The 18,305-nt window shown below is 38.8% G+C and overlaps 1 protein-coding gene across 3 annotated transcripts in view; it reads right to left on the bottom strand.

The window, feature by feature from the left end:
• The window catches only part of FNBP1L (formin binding protein 1 like), a 106,219-nt gene that overhangs the window by 45,525 nt on the left and 42,389 nt on the right, over positions 1–18,305 (bottom strand). For all 3 annotated transcript variants that reach the window (XM_050807211.1, XM_050807221.1, XM_050807231.1), the window contains exon 2: positions 8,981–9,096. In XM_050807211.1, the coding sequence (XP_050663168.1) occupies positions 8,981–9,096 (116 nt within the window). The remainder of the gene's footprint in view (positions 1–8,980; positions 9,097–18,305) is intronic.

The raw sequence follows: 18,305 nt of genomic DNA, 5'->3' as shown, positions 1-18,305 counted from the left end.
CAAAAGTAACACACAATCATTGAAAAGACTACAATTCAAAAGTGTATGAAATAAAAAGTTCCTTCCCTTATCATTCCCTACTCTCATTCCACAAGGGTATCATTGTAACATAATATGGGTGTATTCTTCTAGACCTCTTCAGAATACATACAAATTTTATACAATACTGTATGTACAAACACAAGTAAGCAATAAAATGATGTTACTGTACATTCAGTTCTTACTGTACATTCATCATTCAACCTGATGAATAAGGCTTTTAAGTTTTAAAATGTTGGTAAACCTGATTTTTTTAAACTTAATCTACCACAGTCTTTTTCATCCTTCTTCTACTGACAGGCACTTTTACAACCAGAAACTTTTTTTTTTTCCCCTGCAATGAAGAGTTTTGTGCAAACACCTTTGCACACTTGTGTTTTTCTGCAGGGAAGTTTAGAAATGAAAATGCTAGATTAAAGGACAGATTGGACTTTTTAAACATTTTGAGATACACTATTATATTCTCTGCCTTCTTTAAAATAATCTGATTCTTTTCTTGAGGGCCCAGGATCATTCTTACCAGTATTTACTTTTTCACTCTGTATAATACAGTGATTCTCTTGGGGCATTAGAAGTAGGTTCACTTTTCACTATGGTTTGGATATGGTTTGTTTGACCCCAACCAAAACTCATGTTGAAATCTGATCCCCAAAGTGGTGGTGTTAGGAGACGGTGCCTAATGGGAGGTGTTTGGATCATGAGGGATCCGCCCTCATGGATAGTGGTTTGGTGTCATTTTTGGCAGTGAGCTGTGTTCTTATTCTAATAAGACTGGATCACTTTTTGAGAGTGGGTTTTTTTTTTTTTTTTTTTTTTTTTTTTTTTGAGACGGAGTCTCGCTCTGTAGAGTGGGTTTTTTAAAAGCCAGTACTCTTTCAGGTTTTCCTTTCTCTTCATACATCCACGCTTCCCCTTTGACCCAACAAAACCCTGCGCCAGGAGCTGGGGGCATGCCTTTCAACTCACCAACCTGTACAACCATTAGTTAAATAAACCTCTTTTCTTTATAAATTACTCAGACTCAGGCATTCTGTTATGGCAACACAAAATGAACTAGGGCACTCCTGCATTAAATTTCATCTATTTTTGTAATTTTTAAACCTTTTCCTTTATTGTTTGTTCCTTCACACTGCCATCACTGTATTACCTAGAGCATTTTTTCTCATTCATTTCTATTGGAAAAACTGAGAATTTTCCAATAGAAATATGAGAATTTAATGTGCTAAAATTGAGATCAAATTAAAATTTAAATAAAATTTTTATTTGTCACACAAGAATACATGTGGTAGCTGCTATTTTAATCTCTCAGAGGCCATCTCAAGCTCTTCTAGATTCTAGAGAAGTAAGGTTCCCAGATCATTAACTTTTGGACAGATGAAACATCATCACTGTGATTATTAATATACTAATAGGCTCCCTGTTTATATTCTCATGTGGAAAATACCTTGTTTAAAAAACAGGAAGACGATGGAATAGGAAATTAGCATAATGTCATTATTCAGTAAATATCATAAGTGTTTATCATTATAAAAATATTATAAGCAAGCTATTTGTGACTCTAGTCTATTCCATCCCTGCATCCAGTCAGTTGGTTACATGCACTATTTTTTTTTTTTTAATTATACTTTAAGTTCTAGGGTACATGTGCATAACGTGCAGGTTTGTTACATATGTATACTTGTGCCATGTTGGTGTGCTGCACCCACCAACTCGTCAGCACCCATCAACTCATCATTTACATCAGGTATAACTCCCAATGCAATCCCTCCCCCCTCACCCCTCCCCGTGATAGGCCCTGGTGTGTGATGTTCCCCTTCCCAAGTCCAAGTGATCTCATTGTTCAGTTCCCACCTATAAGTGAGAACACGCAGTGTTTGGTTTTCTGTTCTTGCGATAGTTTGCTGAGAATGATGGTTTCCAGCTGCATCCATGTCCCTACAAAGGACACAAACTCATCCTTTTTTATGGCTGCATAGTATTCCATGGTGTATATGTGCCACATTTTCTTAATCCAGTCGGTCACTGATGGACATTTGGGTTGATTCCAAGTCTTTGCTATTGTGAATAGTGCTGCAATAAACATACGTGTGCATGTGTCTTTATAGCAGCATGATTTATAATCCTTTGGGTATATACCCAGTAATGGGATGGCTGGGCCATATGGTACTTCTAGTTCTAGATCCTTGAGGAATCACCATACTGTTCTCCATAATGGTTGAACTAGTTTACAATCCCACCAACAGTGTAAAAGTGTTCCTATTTCTCCACATCCTCTCCAGCACTTGTTGTTTCCTGACTTTTTAATGATTGCCATTCTAACTGGTGTGAGATGGTATCTCATTGTGGTTTTGATTTGCATTTCTCTGATGGCCAGTGATGATGAGCATTTTTTCATGTGTCTGTTGGCTGTATGAATGTCGTCTTTTGAGAAATGTCTGTTCATATCCTTTGCCCACTTTTTGATGGGGTTGTTTGTTTTTTCCTTGTAAATTTGTTTGAGTTCTTTGTAGGTTCTGGATATTAGCCCTTTGTCTGATGAGTAGATTGCAAAAATTTTCTCCCATTCTGTAGGTTGCCTGTTCACTCTGATGGTAGTTTCTTTTGCTGTGCAGAAGCTCTTTAGTTTAATGAGATCCCATTTGTCAATTTTGGCTTTTGCTGCCATTGCTTTTGGTGTTTTAGACATGAAGTCCTTGCCCATGCCTATGTCCTGAATGGTATTACCTTGGTTTTCTTCTAGGGTTTTTATGGTATTAGGTCTAACATTTAAGTCTCTAATCCATCTTGAATTAATTTTCGTATAAGGAGTAAGGAAAGGATCCAGTTTCAGCTTTCTACTTATGGCTAGCCAATTTTCCCAGCACCATTTATTAAATAGGGAATCCTTTCCCCATTTCTTGTTTTTCTCAGGTTTATCAAAGATCAGATGGCTATAGATGTGTGGTATTATTTCTGAGGACTCTGTTCTGTTCCATTGGTCTATACGTCTGTTTTGGTACCAGTACCATGCTGTTTTGGTTACTGTAGCCTTGTAGTATAGTTTGAAGTCAGGTAGCGTGATGCCTCCAGCTTTGTTCTTTTGACTTAGGACTGTCTTGGAGATGCGGGTTCTTTTTTGGTTCCATATGAACTTTCAAGCAGTTTTTTCCAATTCTGTGAAGAAACTCATTGGTAGCTTGATGGGATGGCATTGAATCTATAAATTACTTTGGGCAGTATGGCCATTTTCACGATATTGATTCTTCCTATCCATGAGCATGGTATGTTCTTCCATTTGTTTATGTCCTCTTTCATTTCACTGAGCAGTGGTTTGTAGTTCTCCTTGAAGAGGTCCTTTACATCCCTTGTCAGTTGGATTCCTAGGTATTTTATTCTCTTTGAAGCAATTGTGAATGGAAGTTCATTCATGATTTGGCTCTCTGTTTGTCTGTTACTGATGTATAAGAATGCTTGTGATTTTTGCACATTGATTTTGTATCCTGAGACTTTGCTGAAGTTGCTTATCAGCTTAAGGAGATTTTGGGCTGAGACAATGGGGTTTTCTAAATATATAATCATGTCATCTGCAAACAGGGACAATTTGACTTCTTCTTTTCCTAACTGAATACCCTTGATTTCTTTCTCTTGCCTGATTGCCCTAGCCAGAACTTCCAACACTATGTTGAAAAGGAGTGGTGAGAGAGGGCATATCCCTGTCTTGTGCCAGTTTTCAAAGGGAATTTTTCCAGTTTTTGCCCATTCAGTATGATATTGGCTGTGGGTTTGTCATAAATAGCTCTTATTATTTTGAGATATGTTCCATCAATACCGAATTTATTGAGAGTTTTTAGCATGAAGGGCTGTTGAATTTTGTCAAAGGCCTTTTCTGCATCTATTGAGATAATCAGGTGGTTTTCGTCTTTGGTTCTGTTTATATGCTGGATTATGTTTATTGATTTGCGTATGTTGAACCAGCCTTGCATCCCAGGGATGCAGCCAACGTGATCATGGTGGATAAGCTTTTTGATGTGCTGTTAGATCCAGTTTGCCAGTATTTTATTGAGGATTTCCGCATCGATGTTCATCAGGGATATTGGTCTAAATTTCTCTTTTTTTGTTGTGTCTCTGCCAGGCTTTGGTATCAGGATGATGCTGGCCTCATAAAATGAGTTAGGGAGGATTCCCTCTATTGATTGGAATAGTTTCAGAAGGAATGGTACCAGCTCCTGCTTGTACCTCTGGTAGAATTCAGCTGTGAACCCATCTGGTCCTGGACTTTTTTTGGTTGGTAGGCTATTAATTATTGCCTCAATTTCAGAGCCTGCTATTGGTCTATTCAGGGATTCAGCTTCTTCCTGGTTTAGTCTCAAGAGAGTGTAAGTGTCCAGGAAATTATCCATTTCTTCTAGATTTTCTAGTTTATTTGCGTAGAGGTGTTTATAGTATTCTCTGATGGTAGTTCGTATTTCTGTGGGGTGGGTGGTGATATCTCATCATTTTTTATTGCGTCTATTTGATTCTTCTCTCTTTTCTTCTTTATTAGTCTTGCTAGTGGTCTATCAATTTTGTTGATCTTTTCAAAAAACCAACTCCTGGATTCATTGATTTTTTGGAGGGTTTTTTGTGTCTCTATCTCCTTCAGTTCTGCTCTGATCTTAGTTATTTCTTGCCTTCTGCTAGCTTTTGAATGTGTTTGCTCTTGCTTCTCTATTTCTTTTAATTATGATGTTAGAGTGTCAATTTTAGATCTTTCCAGCTTTCTCTTGTGGGCATTTAGTGCTACAAATTTCCCTCTATACACTGCTTTAAATGTGTCCCAGAGATTCTGGTATGTTGTATCTTTGTTCTCATTGGTTTCAAAGAACATCTTTATTTCTGCCTTCATTTTGTTGTGTACCCAGTAGTCATTCAGGAGCAGGTTGTTCAGTTTCCATGTAGTTGAGCAGTTTTGATTGAGTTTCTTAGTCCTGAGTTCCAGTTTGATTGCACTGTGGTCTGAAAGACAGTTTGTTATAATTTCTATTCTTGTACATTTGCTGAGGAGTCCTTTACTTCCAATTATGTGGTCAATTTTGGAATAAGTGCGATGTGGTGCTGAGAAGAATGTATATTCTGTTGATTTGGGGTGGAGAGTTCTATAGATGTCTATTAGGTCTGCTTGCTGCAGAGATGAGTTCAATTCCTGGATATCCTTGTTAACTTTCTGTCTCATTGATGTGTCTAATGTTGACAGTGGGGTGTTGAAGTCTCCCATTATTATTGTATGGGAGTCTAAGTCTCTTTGTAAGTCTCTAAGGACTTGCTTTATGAATCTGGGTGCTCCTGTATTGGGTGCATATATATTTAGGATAGTTAGCTCTTCCTGTTGAATTGATCCCTTTACCATTATGTAATGGCCTTCTTTGTCTCTTTTGATCTTTGATGGTTTAAAGTCTGTTTTATCAGAGATTAGTATTGCAACCCCTGGTTTTATTCTCCATTTGCTTGGTAGATCTTCCTCCATCCCTTTATTTTGAGCCTATGTGTGTCTCTGCATGTGAGATGGGTCTCCTGAATACAGCAGACTGATGGAGCTTGACTTTTTATCCAGTTTGCCAGTCTGTGTCTTTTAATTGGAGCATTTAGTCCATTTACATTTACGGTTAAGATTGTTATGTGTGAACTTGATTCTGCCGTTATGATATTAACTGGTTATTTTGCTCGTTAGTTGATGCAGTTTCTTCCTAGCCTCAATGGTCTTTACATTTTGGCATGTTTTTGCAATGGCTGGTACCGGTTGTTCCTTTCCGTGTTTAGCGCTTCCTTCAGGGCCTCTTGTAAGGCAGGCCTGGTGGTGACAAAATCTCTAAGCATTTGCTTATCTGTAAAGGATTTTATTTCTCCTTCACTTATGAAACTTAGTTTGGCTGGATATGAAATTCTGGGTTTAAAATTCTTTTCTTTAAGAATGTTGAATATTGGCCCCCACTCTCTTCTGGCTTGTAGAGTTTCTGCCAAGAGATCTGCTGTTAGTCTGATGGGCTTCCCTTTGTGGGTAACCCGACCTTTCTCTCTGGCTGCCCTTAAGATTTTTTCCTTCATTTCAACTTTGGTGAATCTGACAATTATGTGTCTTGGAGTTGCTCTTCTCGAGGAGTATCTTTGCGGCGTTCTCTGTATTTCCTGAATTTGAATGTTGGCCTGCCTTACTAGGTTGGGGAAGTTCTCCTGGATGATATCCTGAAGAGTGTTTTCCAACTTGGTTCCATTTTCTCCCTCACTTTCAGGCACCCCAATCAGACGTAGATCTGGTCTTTTTACATAATCCCATGCTTCTTGCAGGCTTTGTTCATTACTTTTTCTTCTTTTTTCTTTGGATTTCTCTTCTCGCTTCATTTCATTCATTTGATCCTCAATCGCTGATACTCTTTCTTCCAGTTGATCGAGTCGGTTACTGAAGCTTGTGCATTTGTCATGTATTTCTCGTGTCATGGTTTTCACTCTGCCCGTTCGTTTATGGCCTTCTCTGCATTAATTATTCTGGTTATCAATTCTTCCACTCTTTTTTCAAGATTTTTAGTTTCTTTGCGCTGGGTTTGTAATTCCTCCTTTAGCTCTGAGAAGTTTAATCAACTGAAGCCTTCTTCTCTCATCTCGTCAAAGTCATTCTCCGTCCAGCTTTGATCCGTTGCTGGCGATGAGCTGCGTTCCTTTGGAGGGGGAGATGTGCTCTTATTTTTTGAATTTCCAGCTTTTCTGCCCTGCTTTTTCCCCATCTTTGTGGTTTTATCTGCCTCTGGTCTTTGATGATGGTGACGTACTGATGGGGTTTTTGTGTGGGTGTCCTTCCTGTTTGTTAGTTTTCCTTCTAACAGTCAGGACCCTCAGCTGTAGGTCTGTTGGAGATTGCTTGAGGTCCACTCCAGACCCTGTTTGCCTGGGTGTCAGCAGCAGAGGCTGCAGAAGATAGAATACTGCTGAACAGCGAGTGTACCTGTCTGATTCTTGCTTTGGAAGCTTCCTCTCAGGGGTGTACTCCACCGTGTGAGGTGTGGGGTGTCGGTCTGCCCCTAGTGGAGGATGTCTCCCAGTTAGGCTACTCAGGGGTCAGGGACCCACTTGAGCAGGCAGTCTGTCCATTCTCAGATCTCAACCTCTCTGTTGGGAGATCCACTGCTCTCTTCAAAGCTGTCAGAGTCGCTTGCATCTGCAGAGGTTTCTGCTGCTTTTTTTGTTGTTGTTGTTGTTGTTGTTGTTGTTTAGCTGTGCCCTGTCCCCAGAGGTGGAGTCTACAGAGACTGGCAGGCCTCCTTAACTGCTGTGAGCTCCACCCAGTTCGATCTTCCCAGGGCTTTGTTTACCTACTTAAGCCTCAGCAATGGCGGGCGCCCCTCCCCTAGCCTCGCTGCTGCCTTGCGGTTAGATCGCAGACTGCTGTGCTAGCAATGAGGAAGGCTCCGTGGGCATGGGACCCTCCTGACCAGGTGTGGGATATAATCTCCTGGTGTGCCTGTTTGTTTAAAGCACAGTATTCGGGTGGGAGTTACCCGATTTTCCAGGTGTTGTGTGTCTCAGTTCCCCTGGCTAGGAAAAGGGATTCCCTTCCCCCTTGTGCTTCCCAGGTGAGGCGATGCCTCGCCCTGCTTCAGCTCGCGCTGGTCGGGCTGCAACAGCTGACCAGCACCGATTGTCCGGCACTCCCCAGTGAGATGAACCCAGTACCTCAGTTGAAATGCAGAAATCACCTGTCTTCTGTGTCGCTGGCACTGGGAGCTGGAGACTGGAGCTGTTCCTATTCGGCTATCTTGCTCCGCCCGACTACATGCACTATTATAGTGGATATATGAGGCACTCAAGTATCTCCCCCTTCATTCTGGGACCACTAGTTTAAATTAATTTTGAGTAACTATCCTCCCCCCATCATTAGCTGTAAGTCGATATTAGTGAATTGTTCAAGATAAGCACATAACCTAACCAAAGTCAGTATGACTAAAGGAGACCCTCTGCTAGTATTTCTGGAGAAAAGAAGCTTGGTGCAGGCTTGCATTTCCCCTTACTTTCATCCCCCTTTCCCTTCTTCCATTCCCCTACTCCCTCTTTCCCTCCCTTCCTTTCTCCCCAAAGGTACAATAGAGAAGACCATCATTCTTCTCCAGAATATGGGGGTATGAAGATGTAAAACTTAGAGCTAAAGGAATAGAGAGGATGGTATGAATGGAACCTGAGAATGAAGAGAACAAGAGGGAGTACAGTCAAGAAATGGGGCCTGAAGACTATTTGACCCCTGAATCAAAATACGCCTGGACTTTGTAGTCATGTATGCCTGTTTAGGTTGCATTTTTTTGGTCACTTCAGGTCACTTTTTTATCCTAAACCCTACAGCTAAAACCTTATACTGGTGTCTAGTCTTCAGACTTCAAGCACCATTTTTACTGAATAAGTTCCAGCAACTACTTGTCACAAAGTCCATCAGTTTTAAGACTAAAATTTTCCCTTTAAAACTTTTATCTTCCAAAACATATTCTAGAATCATGTTCATTCATAATATGTAACTGAATACTTTAAGAAACAAACTCAGCTCAGCACACACTCAATTTCCAAGTCTTACAAACTCTGAAGAGAAGAGAAAATGAATATTCAATACTTTGAAAAGATGACTAAAGCAAAAAGTTAGAGAGGAATAAAAGTATAAAACACAGAATAACACCCAGATATTTCTTTTTCCTGGCATTATGCTCCCCAGTTTTCAGATTTTTAAGTGTCTTTCTGGAATGACAGCTATTTGTGATCCAGCTAGTCAATATTCCTTGTGGTACTGTACTGGCCAATGACTTAATTAACCATTAAAACAAACCAGTTACCTAATTCAATCTAATTCTGATGAAAAACACAGAATTTAACCTCTGGAATATCACACTCCTCTAATATCCAACTGTTTAAACATGTAATTTCATTTCTAAAAACTGAAAAAAAATTAACTTACCTCAATTGTTTCGCATAGTTCTGTTCAATTTCTATCCTCTCTTTAACAAATTTGGCATATCTTTCCAAGAAGTCAATTCCCCATTGTGTATGCTTGTCTAAGCTGTCAAACTGATCCTAGAAAAGGAAGATAAAAATGCATTTTAAAAAGTCTAAAATTTTATCCACATATATTTTAAACAGCTTCTGATATTTGTACGGAGAAGCAATGAGGTATAAAAGGAAAAACCCAGGCTCATCTACTAGTTCCCTCACTTCGCCCGTTAAGACCTAGAAACAGGTCCCTAAGCATAAATCTTGCTACTTTATGCCTGAATGTCTTTGCAAACATGGCTCTCCCAGTTGCAACACCCTCTCCTATTCAGCTTTTTGCAGTCAACTCTTCCCCAAATCCCCCCTACCCTGGCCTTTGAGATTCAGTTCAGGCATTATGTCCGCCAGAAAATGGTTCTAAACTCTCAGACTTTCTCCATGTCCCCAAGGCTCCCTAAAATTACTATCTTATTCGTTTGCTATACTATATTGAGGGCCAGAATCATGCATTATTCAATTCTGAACTCCCACAGCCTAAGCACCATGCTTGGTACCATAGCAGGTACTCAACGAATAATTATTTAGCTGGACAAAATCAAATATACCTGAGTTCAAATTCTGGGATCTGCCATTTCCGAGATGTTTGAAACTGCGCAAGCTAACAAGGCTCCTTGAATGTTTTCCCATCTTAAAATGGAAATCCCATCACCCACTTAACAGGATTGTGGTGATGTTATTAAACATGTTCTGCAATGCAGGAAATATGATAATGACATATAATAGAGTATCACTGTCCTACAAGGCTCTTTCAGTCCTCACAGATGCCACCTCCTGCCAGAGAAACCACCATTTCCCTTGCTTTAACAACAAGCTCCAAACTGACTAATAACTTGGTGCTGTCTTCCTCTCATATATCAAGTCTGCAGTGCTGAAAAAATATTCAAGTATCATCCCTTTCCATATTTACAGCTTGTTTTAAAATCACTTGTGGTTTAGTCACATTATTTACAAATTATCTCCTTTTGACTTTTATCTCTTTCTCTACCTTAAACCATCAAAAAGAAATTCTAAAAGCAAGTTGCCACTCTAATACTATTCTTCCAAGAAGCTTTCTGATTATCATCTGGTTTTCAAAATATATTTGAATACAGCAAGAAAATGCATTGCTCAGTAAACTCAATCTGCATAATATTAACTACTGTAAATTAGAATTCTCATCAAACTGAAACTGAAATACACTCAATGAAAAACAATTCCAAAAAAAAAAAAAAAACACTTCAAAGCTGAAACAATCTTCCTTTATTTTTCTAAATTGCTTCAAAGGCTTCTCTTCCCACAATCTTCTTCACCAAATTTTATATTACGCTTCTTTATCCTTTAGATTAAGTCTCCAAATTTTAAATTCCAAACCCCATCAGTAAAAAACCTGAACAAAAACTATATGTAGTTATTTATATATTAAATGATATACTATTGAATTATGTAGTTATGAAATCCACAATAGAAATTTTAAAAAGAGATGAAAATGAAACGAACATTATTTTTAAACAGCTTTTTTTTTTTTTTTTTTAAAACATATTTGACAAACAAATGCCTTTGAGCAATGACTTTTAAAATATTATGGCCAGGCGCAGTGGCTCAAGCCTGTAATCCCAGCACTTTGGGAGGCCGAGGTGGGCGGATCACTTGAGGTCCGGCGTTCGAGGCCAGCCTGGTCAACATGGTGAAACCCTGTCTCCATTAAAAACACAAAAATTGGCCAGGCGTGGTGGCGCACACTTGTGGTCCCAGTTACTCAGGAGGCTGAGGCAGGAGAATGGCGTGAACCCGGGAGGCGGAGCTTGCAGTGAGCTGAGAGCGCACCACTGCACTCCAGCCTGGGTGACAGAGCAAGACTCTGTCTCAAAAAAAAAGTTCAAACCCCACTGAAACTAATTGTGATTACTAACTTTATGTGTCATCTAGGCTGTGCAACTGTGTCCAGATATTTACTTGGTTAAACATTATTCTGGATGTTTCTGTGAAGGTGTTTTTTAGATGAAATTAACATTTAGGCCAGGTACAGTGGCTCATGCCTATAATCCCAGCACTTGAGAAGGCCTGGATGGGAGACTCACTCAAGGCCAGGAGTTCAAGATCAGCCTGGGCAACACAGCAAGACCCTGTCTCTACAAAACATAAAAAAGGCTAGGTGGCTCACATATGTAATCCCAGAACTTTGGAAGGCTGAAGCAAGAGAATCTCTTGAGCTCAGGAGTTCAAGACCAGCCTTAGCAACATGTTAAGACCCAATCTCTAACAATTAGCCAGGCATGTTAGTACATGCTTGTAATTCCAGCTACCTGGGAGACTGAAGTAGAAGAATTGTTTGAGCCCAGAAGGTCATGACTGCACTTCAGCCAGGGTAAGAGAGCAAGACCCTGTCGCAAAAATAAATATTAATAATAAATAAATAAATAAAATTAGCCAGGTGAAAGGCAGAGGTGGGAGGATCCCTTGAGTCCAGGAATTCAAGTTACAGTGAGCTGTAACTGTGTCACTACACTCCAGCCTGGGTGACAGTGAGATCCTGTCCACAGGAAAGGAAGGAAAAAGAAAGAAGAGGGGAGTGGGGAGGGGGAGAAGGCAAGAGGGAAGGAAAAAATTAATATTTAAATAGGTGAATTTTAAATAAAGCAGATTATGCTCCAAAATGGGTGAGTGGGCCTCATCTAATCAGTTGAAGTCTTTCACTGAACAGACTGACCTTCCCCCAGCAAGAAAGAATTCTGCCAGAATACTGACTTTGGTCTGAAACTACAACTGTTCCCTGGGCCTACCCTGCAGATCCCAAGCTTCCACAATCACGAGTCAATTTCTTAAAAGAAATTTCTCTCTATATGTGTATATATCCCGTTGATTATCTGTCTCTGGAGAATCCTGACTAAAACACTGACTTTACAACAAGTAAAAAATTTCTGTTTCTAAGAATTTTAAGTGTACAGACAAAATAATATTTGTAGGTGACACAGATCATTTTCAGCAACAAAATTATATAATGAATACATTTCCAAATATTCATCATCAAAATGCTTTCTATATAGCTCAAATTTCTTTGGAAAAGCAGCTATTCAGTCACCATTAAAACTTCTCTTTTATCTTGAAGGCACAGATTAAATTTTCTCAAAAATACCTGGTAGCATACTAGTTAAAGAAAAATGTCAACAAATTTGAAACAGCCAGGAGATAGCAAACCTGTATTAAACAAAGATTTTTCAATTGTCTCTCCCTGTTTCATCTGGAAACACTGTAGTCTTAAAGGTATTATTTTTATAAAACTAATCATAACAAAAATATAACTTAATATTTTGTGAACTTCCTGCTTTAGTTTTCTTTGCTTACCTACAAATGAAGTGAATAAATTCCAACCTTATTCCAATTTCCTTTTTAAAACTCCAGCCAACACACTACTTTATCAGTGGTTAATACATTTACTGTTAAGAATAAATCTTTTTCAACACATCTTTCCATCAGTGGGTCACAAAAAGGTACTTTTAAACATAACTGCTTTATTGAAACATTATTCATTATTGAAACAATCTAGACATTATAAGCTGAGAAATGTTGGAAACATCTGTACTTTAATGAAACTGTACAACAAACTTTCTGTGTGAAATCTTTTCTAAAAACTACTTCCATTTTTCCATATGGCCTAAGAGTATTTGCTGAGATAATTTATTTTGCTGCCATATTTTACACATATAATATCACTATTCTCACCACAAAAGGAAGAGCTAGTGCTAATGATTTGATACCATTTGGCTGTGTCCCCACCCAAATCTCATCTCAAATTATAATAATCCCCACATGTCATGGGATGGACCTTATGGGAAGTAATTGAATCATGGGGGCAGGTTTTTCCCTTGCTGTTCTCATGACAGTGAATAAGTCTCACCAGATCTGATGGTTTTATAAAGGGGAGTTCCCTTGCAAATGCTCTCTTGCCTGCTGCCAAGTAAGATGTGACTTTGCTCCTCATTCACCTTCCACCATGACTGTGTGGCCTCCCCACCCATGTGGAACTGTGAGTCAATTAAACCTCTTTCTTTTATAAATTACCCAGTCTCGGATGTCTTTATTAGCAGCGTGCGAACAGACTAATACAGCTACGTAGTAAGAAATGCAGACATTTTGTCTCCACCGCTGATTCCTGAAACAGAGCTTCTAAAACGCTTGGAACTCCATGAGTCGTGGAGTAAGAGGAGCATCTTTTGTTATTCATAATAACCCCCTTTCAATCATACCTAAATTTATGCTAATGCGGTGACTTTGAAGGACAAGGACTGGTTGCTAGAGGAACCAACCAAGTGATTTGAGGGTTGAAACTTTCAGCTCTCCCTACCCTCAAGTCTCCTGGGAAAGGAGAAGGGATGGAGATTGAATTCAATCAACAATAACTAACGATTTAATCAATCACACCTATGTAATGGAGCCTCCACAAAAACCCTAAACCATGGGTTTAGAAACCTTCTGGGTAGGTGAACACATCCACTTGCAGTGCATCTCAACTCCACAGGAACAAAACGTCATGCATCTTGGGTCTTTCCAAAGCTTACCCTAGGTACCTCTTCATCTAGCTGTTCATCTGTGTCCTTTATAATATCCTTTGTAATAAACCAGTAATAGTAAATAAAGTGTTTCCCTGAGTTCTGTAAGCCATTACAGCAAATTATCAAACCGGAGGAGGGGGTCACAGGAACCCCTGATTTGTAGCCAAGTCAGTCAAGTACTCAGAAGTCCAGGACCTGCAATTGATGCTTGAAGTCCAGGCAGTACTATGGAAGTGAACCCTTCAACTGTAAGGTCTGTACCAACTCCAGACATATAGTGACAAAACTGAACTATAAGACATCTAGTTAGTGTCCAGAGAGTTGAAGAACTGGTTGTTCAAGTGGAAAAAACTCACGTTTGGTGTCAGAAGGAACAATTTTTCCTTTTAGCAAGAATATTTCTAATAGTGTACTGTCTTTCACCACTAAGTTCAAAATTTCAAGACACTTTCCAGTAACACATATTCATATCATAGCAGCATTATGGAAGCAACCCACTTGTCCATCAACAGATAAGTGAATAAAGAAAATGTGGTATATAAATACAATTAATATTATTCAGCCTTAAAACGGAAGGAAATTCTGGCACATGCTACAAAACATGGATAAATATTGAGGACATCATGCTAAGTAAAATAAGACAAAAAAGGACAAATACTGTATGATTCCACCTACATGAGGTACTTAGAATAGTCAAAATCAGAGAGAAGGAAGTAGAATGGTAGTTGACAGGGAATGGGGTAGGAAAGAATGGGGAGTTATTTAATGAGTGTAGAGTTGCAAGATGAAGATCATTCTGGAAATTTATGGTGGTGATGGTTGTAAAACAGTATCAATGCACTTAATGCCACTAAACTGTACATTTAAAAATGGTTAAGATGGTAAATTTTACATTGCATATTTTACACAGTAAAAAAAATCTTCACCCCTCCACCAAAAATAAATTTCCTGTGGTTCATCCATGCATTCACCATCATAGCTCATTGCAGCGTCAAAATCCTGGGCTTAAGTCATCTTCCAGCCTCAGCCTCCCAAGTAACTAGGACTACAGACATGCCCATGGCTCACTGCAGACTTGACCTCCTGAGCTTAAGTGATCCTTCCAGCTCAGCTTCTCAAGTAGCTGGGACTATAGGCGCGTATCACCATGGCCAGCTAATTTTTGTATTTTTAGTAGAGACAGGGTTTTGCCATGTTGCCCAGGCTAATCTCAAACCCCTGAGTTCAAGTGATCCTCCTGCCTTGGCCTCCCAAAGTGCCATTTCAAATAACCTTCTCAATAATTTCTTAAGAGGGGGAAGGTTACCTCTAGTCCATATGATTATATAGACATTATATCTTTCTTTCTTAATAAACATTATGTTTTTTTCTCAAACACATTAAGAAGCATCAGCCTGGTCATTCTTATCGTTTGCCTATATTCACATTAAAATATTATATTTAATCCATGGTTTCTTTTTTATATTTTATTTTTTAGGTTTTTAAGAGATGGGGTCTGGCTCTTTCACCCAGGAATGTAGTGGCACCATCATAGCTCACTGCAGCATCGAACTCCTGGGCTTAAGCTCATTTTTAAAAATATTTTGTAAAGAAGGGGTCTTGCTTTGTTGCTCAGTCTGGTCTCAAACTCCCGGCCTCAAGCAATTCTCCCACCTGGGCCTCCCAAGGCACTGGGACTATAGGCGTGAGCCACCACACCCAGTCCAATCCACGGTTTCTTTACAGGAAACTTTTAAAATCCAAGACAAGACACCAGGATCAACTCACATTTTGAATACTAGTAAAGTATCCCATTTCTTATTTTTTAGATAACATATAAACAGAAGTTCTAAGTTCTTTTCTCCTTATGTCAGTGGATCATCTTGTGTGCTCTTCTTTGAAGACCCAGGTTTTAAATAATGCATTATCCTTTATCTAATTTTTATCAAGTCCTTCCTACCCTACCAAAATGATTTTACTGGCTTTTTTCTTCTTGTTGTTATCTCTTCCACCAGTGGTTCCCATAAAGAATTCATTTTCTGTTTATCACTTTTCAAGCTCTTTCAGGATTCTCAAAAATTACTTCATCTAAAAAATAGATATCTAAGACCTGTGTCAGACTGTTTTTAAAAACTAAATGTCATTCTTATTTTCTCCAATACTCAAAATCATACATGCTGTGATTCCACTGGATAAAACCTTAGACTATATCTATGTATTAGCTCTCTCCAAAAGGTATTTTTCGAGTTGGTCACCATAACAAATGTGTAAAAGCTCAGCTAATCAGAATATTGAGAAAGTTTGGTCAAATTTCATTTTTCAGTTAATGATGGTTAAGTTACAAATTATAAAATTTATTTAGATACCACTTTTTAAAGTTTTAAATTTATTTTGTAACTGACAAAAACTGGATATATGGATACAATGTTTAATTGTTAATGTTGATTTAAAACTCAAAATAGAACTGTACAAGTAGAAAACATAACAGAAGCCTATAATTGTGTTAAGTATATTTCATTAAGGTTGTACTATAGTTTTAAAATAAATAAAAGCCAACTTCAAAAAACAGCAATCAGCTTTTCTTTTTTTTTTTTTTTTGAGACGGAGTCTCGCTCTGTCGCCAAGGCTGGACTGCAGTGGCCAGATCTCAGCTCACTTCAAGCTCCGCCTCCCGGGTTCACGCCATTCTCCTGCCTCGGCCTCCCGAGTAGCTGGGACTACAGGCACCTGCCACCTCACCCGACTAGTTTTTTGTATTTTTTTAGTAGAGACGGGGTTTCACCGTGTTAGCCAGGATGGTCTCGATCTCCTGACCTCATGATCCGCCCATCTCGGCCTCCCAAAGTGCTGGGATTACAGGCTTGAGCCACCGCGCCCGGCCCAATCAGCTTTAAAAGGTACCATAAAGGTAAAATACAATACAAGTTTAGCTACAAGTGAAACAAATTATCTTCTTTGTAACAACCATGACCTGACCGTAGCTCATGCCTATCATTCCGACACTTTAGGAGGCCCAGGTGGGAGAATAACAAACAATTTTTTTACACTAGGTTGTGGTGGCACATACCTGTAGTCCCAGCTACTGGGGAGGCTGAGGATGGGAGGACAGCTTGAGCCTGGAAGTTCAAAGTTACAGAGAGCTGTGATCGTGCCACAACACTCCTGGGTAACAGAGCAAGACCCTGTCTCTTTGGGGTGGGGAAAAAAAAAGTCATCCAGCCTTTCTTTAGTAGTCACACTATTAGTGATCAAACAACTCCAGAAACATGAGAGAAGAAGGCTGGAAAGCAAGGAATGGTTTTAATCACCACAATATAAAGTAGAAAGTTTTTAAATTAAAATATAAGAATCAGCCAGGCATGGTGGCTCACGCCTGTAATCCTAACACTTGGGAGACCAAGGTGGGAGGATTGCTTGAGTCCAGGAGTTGAAGATCAGCCTGGGTAACACAGCAAGACCATCTCTACAAAAAATAATTTAAAAAAAAATTAGCCTGGCATCATGGCCCATGCCTGTAATCCCAGCTACTCTGGAAGCTGAGGTGGGAGGATTGCTTGAGCCTGGGAGGTTGAGGCTACAGTGAGCCATGATCACACATTGCACTCCAGCCTGGGTGACAGTACAAGACCCAATCTCTTAAAAATAAATAAGTAAATGATAAAATGTAAGAATCAAAGTCATGAAGTCTTAGATTATCAAAAGTAACATCTTCCAACCTCTGTAGTTTCAAAGCCTGAGATCATACATCTTCCCACTCCGCATGAGCAAATACTTTGGGACTATGGAAAAGGTCAAGGGAAAAGATCATGAAAAACTAAAGAAGTGAAGGTGAGCAGTATTCTGAAATCATCTGTAAGTTAGAAATAAAGAAGAATATTAAGTCATCAAAGAGGCAACACCTCCGAGCTATTCTCTCTACCTTTAGTATTGCTCTTATTCCTATGGATTTATTTCAGATAGAATCTGGAATAAATTACTAGTTAGTAATTTCAGCTAGTTGGACTTACACAGAGTCCAACTTCCTCATTTCCTTGTCTTCATTATCCTCTCACTTCCTTTTCCAACACATTCATTCTTACCATAGCCTGTGTGAAATTAATCTCTGTATCAGTAGTGAGTTCTAATCTAAATCTTATCATCTTATATTTAAACTCAAGAAAGCTCATTTTCTGTTTCCTTTGGGCATTCTTTAATTTTGTAAGATATTTAAAGTTATTTTACTGTATTTACTTGGAAACACAGGAAAATACCCTAAATTAAAGCTGGCATCAGCACCAGCATAAATGTCCACATTATGTAGCATAACTCAAATTATACAAGGTTCTACTGCATAGTAATGTGAGGCAATAAATATTATGTTTACTCAATCTTCTTGCTTTTATCTGTATGTCTTAAATGTAATTTAAAAGAACTATTTTATATATCACAAAATGTTATTTTTTAGAAGTCACTACTTAATATTCAATCCTTGTTTTCCTAATTACTTTGATACAGCCTTGCATCCAAATGAAGTCCAAATAAAGTACTTTTTGGTAAAAAACCAAGGGTCACCATCATTTTAAAAATACTTTCCTCACTAAAAAGCAGAATAATGACTTTGCTGTCCTAGTTTGGACTTGCTCTATGGCTCTGACTTTCTGCCAAAGTTCCTCCAGCACTTCTGAATACCAAACTACCACCAAAAATGTTTTTAAAGATCTAACACAACTGACTTTTCTCCCTCTT

The sequence above is a fragment of the Macaca thibetana genome, chromosome 1 (genome assembly GCF_024542745.1).
Source record: "Macaca thibetana thibetana isolate TM-01 chromosome 1, ASM2454274v1, whole genome shotgun sequence".
Lineage (NCBI taxonomy): Eukaryota > Metazoa > Chordata > Mammalia > Primates > Cercopithecidae > Macaca > Macaca thibetana.
The sequence above is the reverse complement of the archived record's forward strand: the minus strand, read 5'-3'. Positions and strand labels throughout refer to the sequence as shown.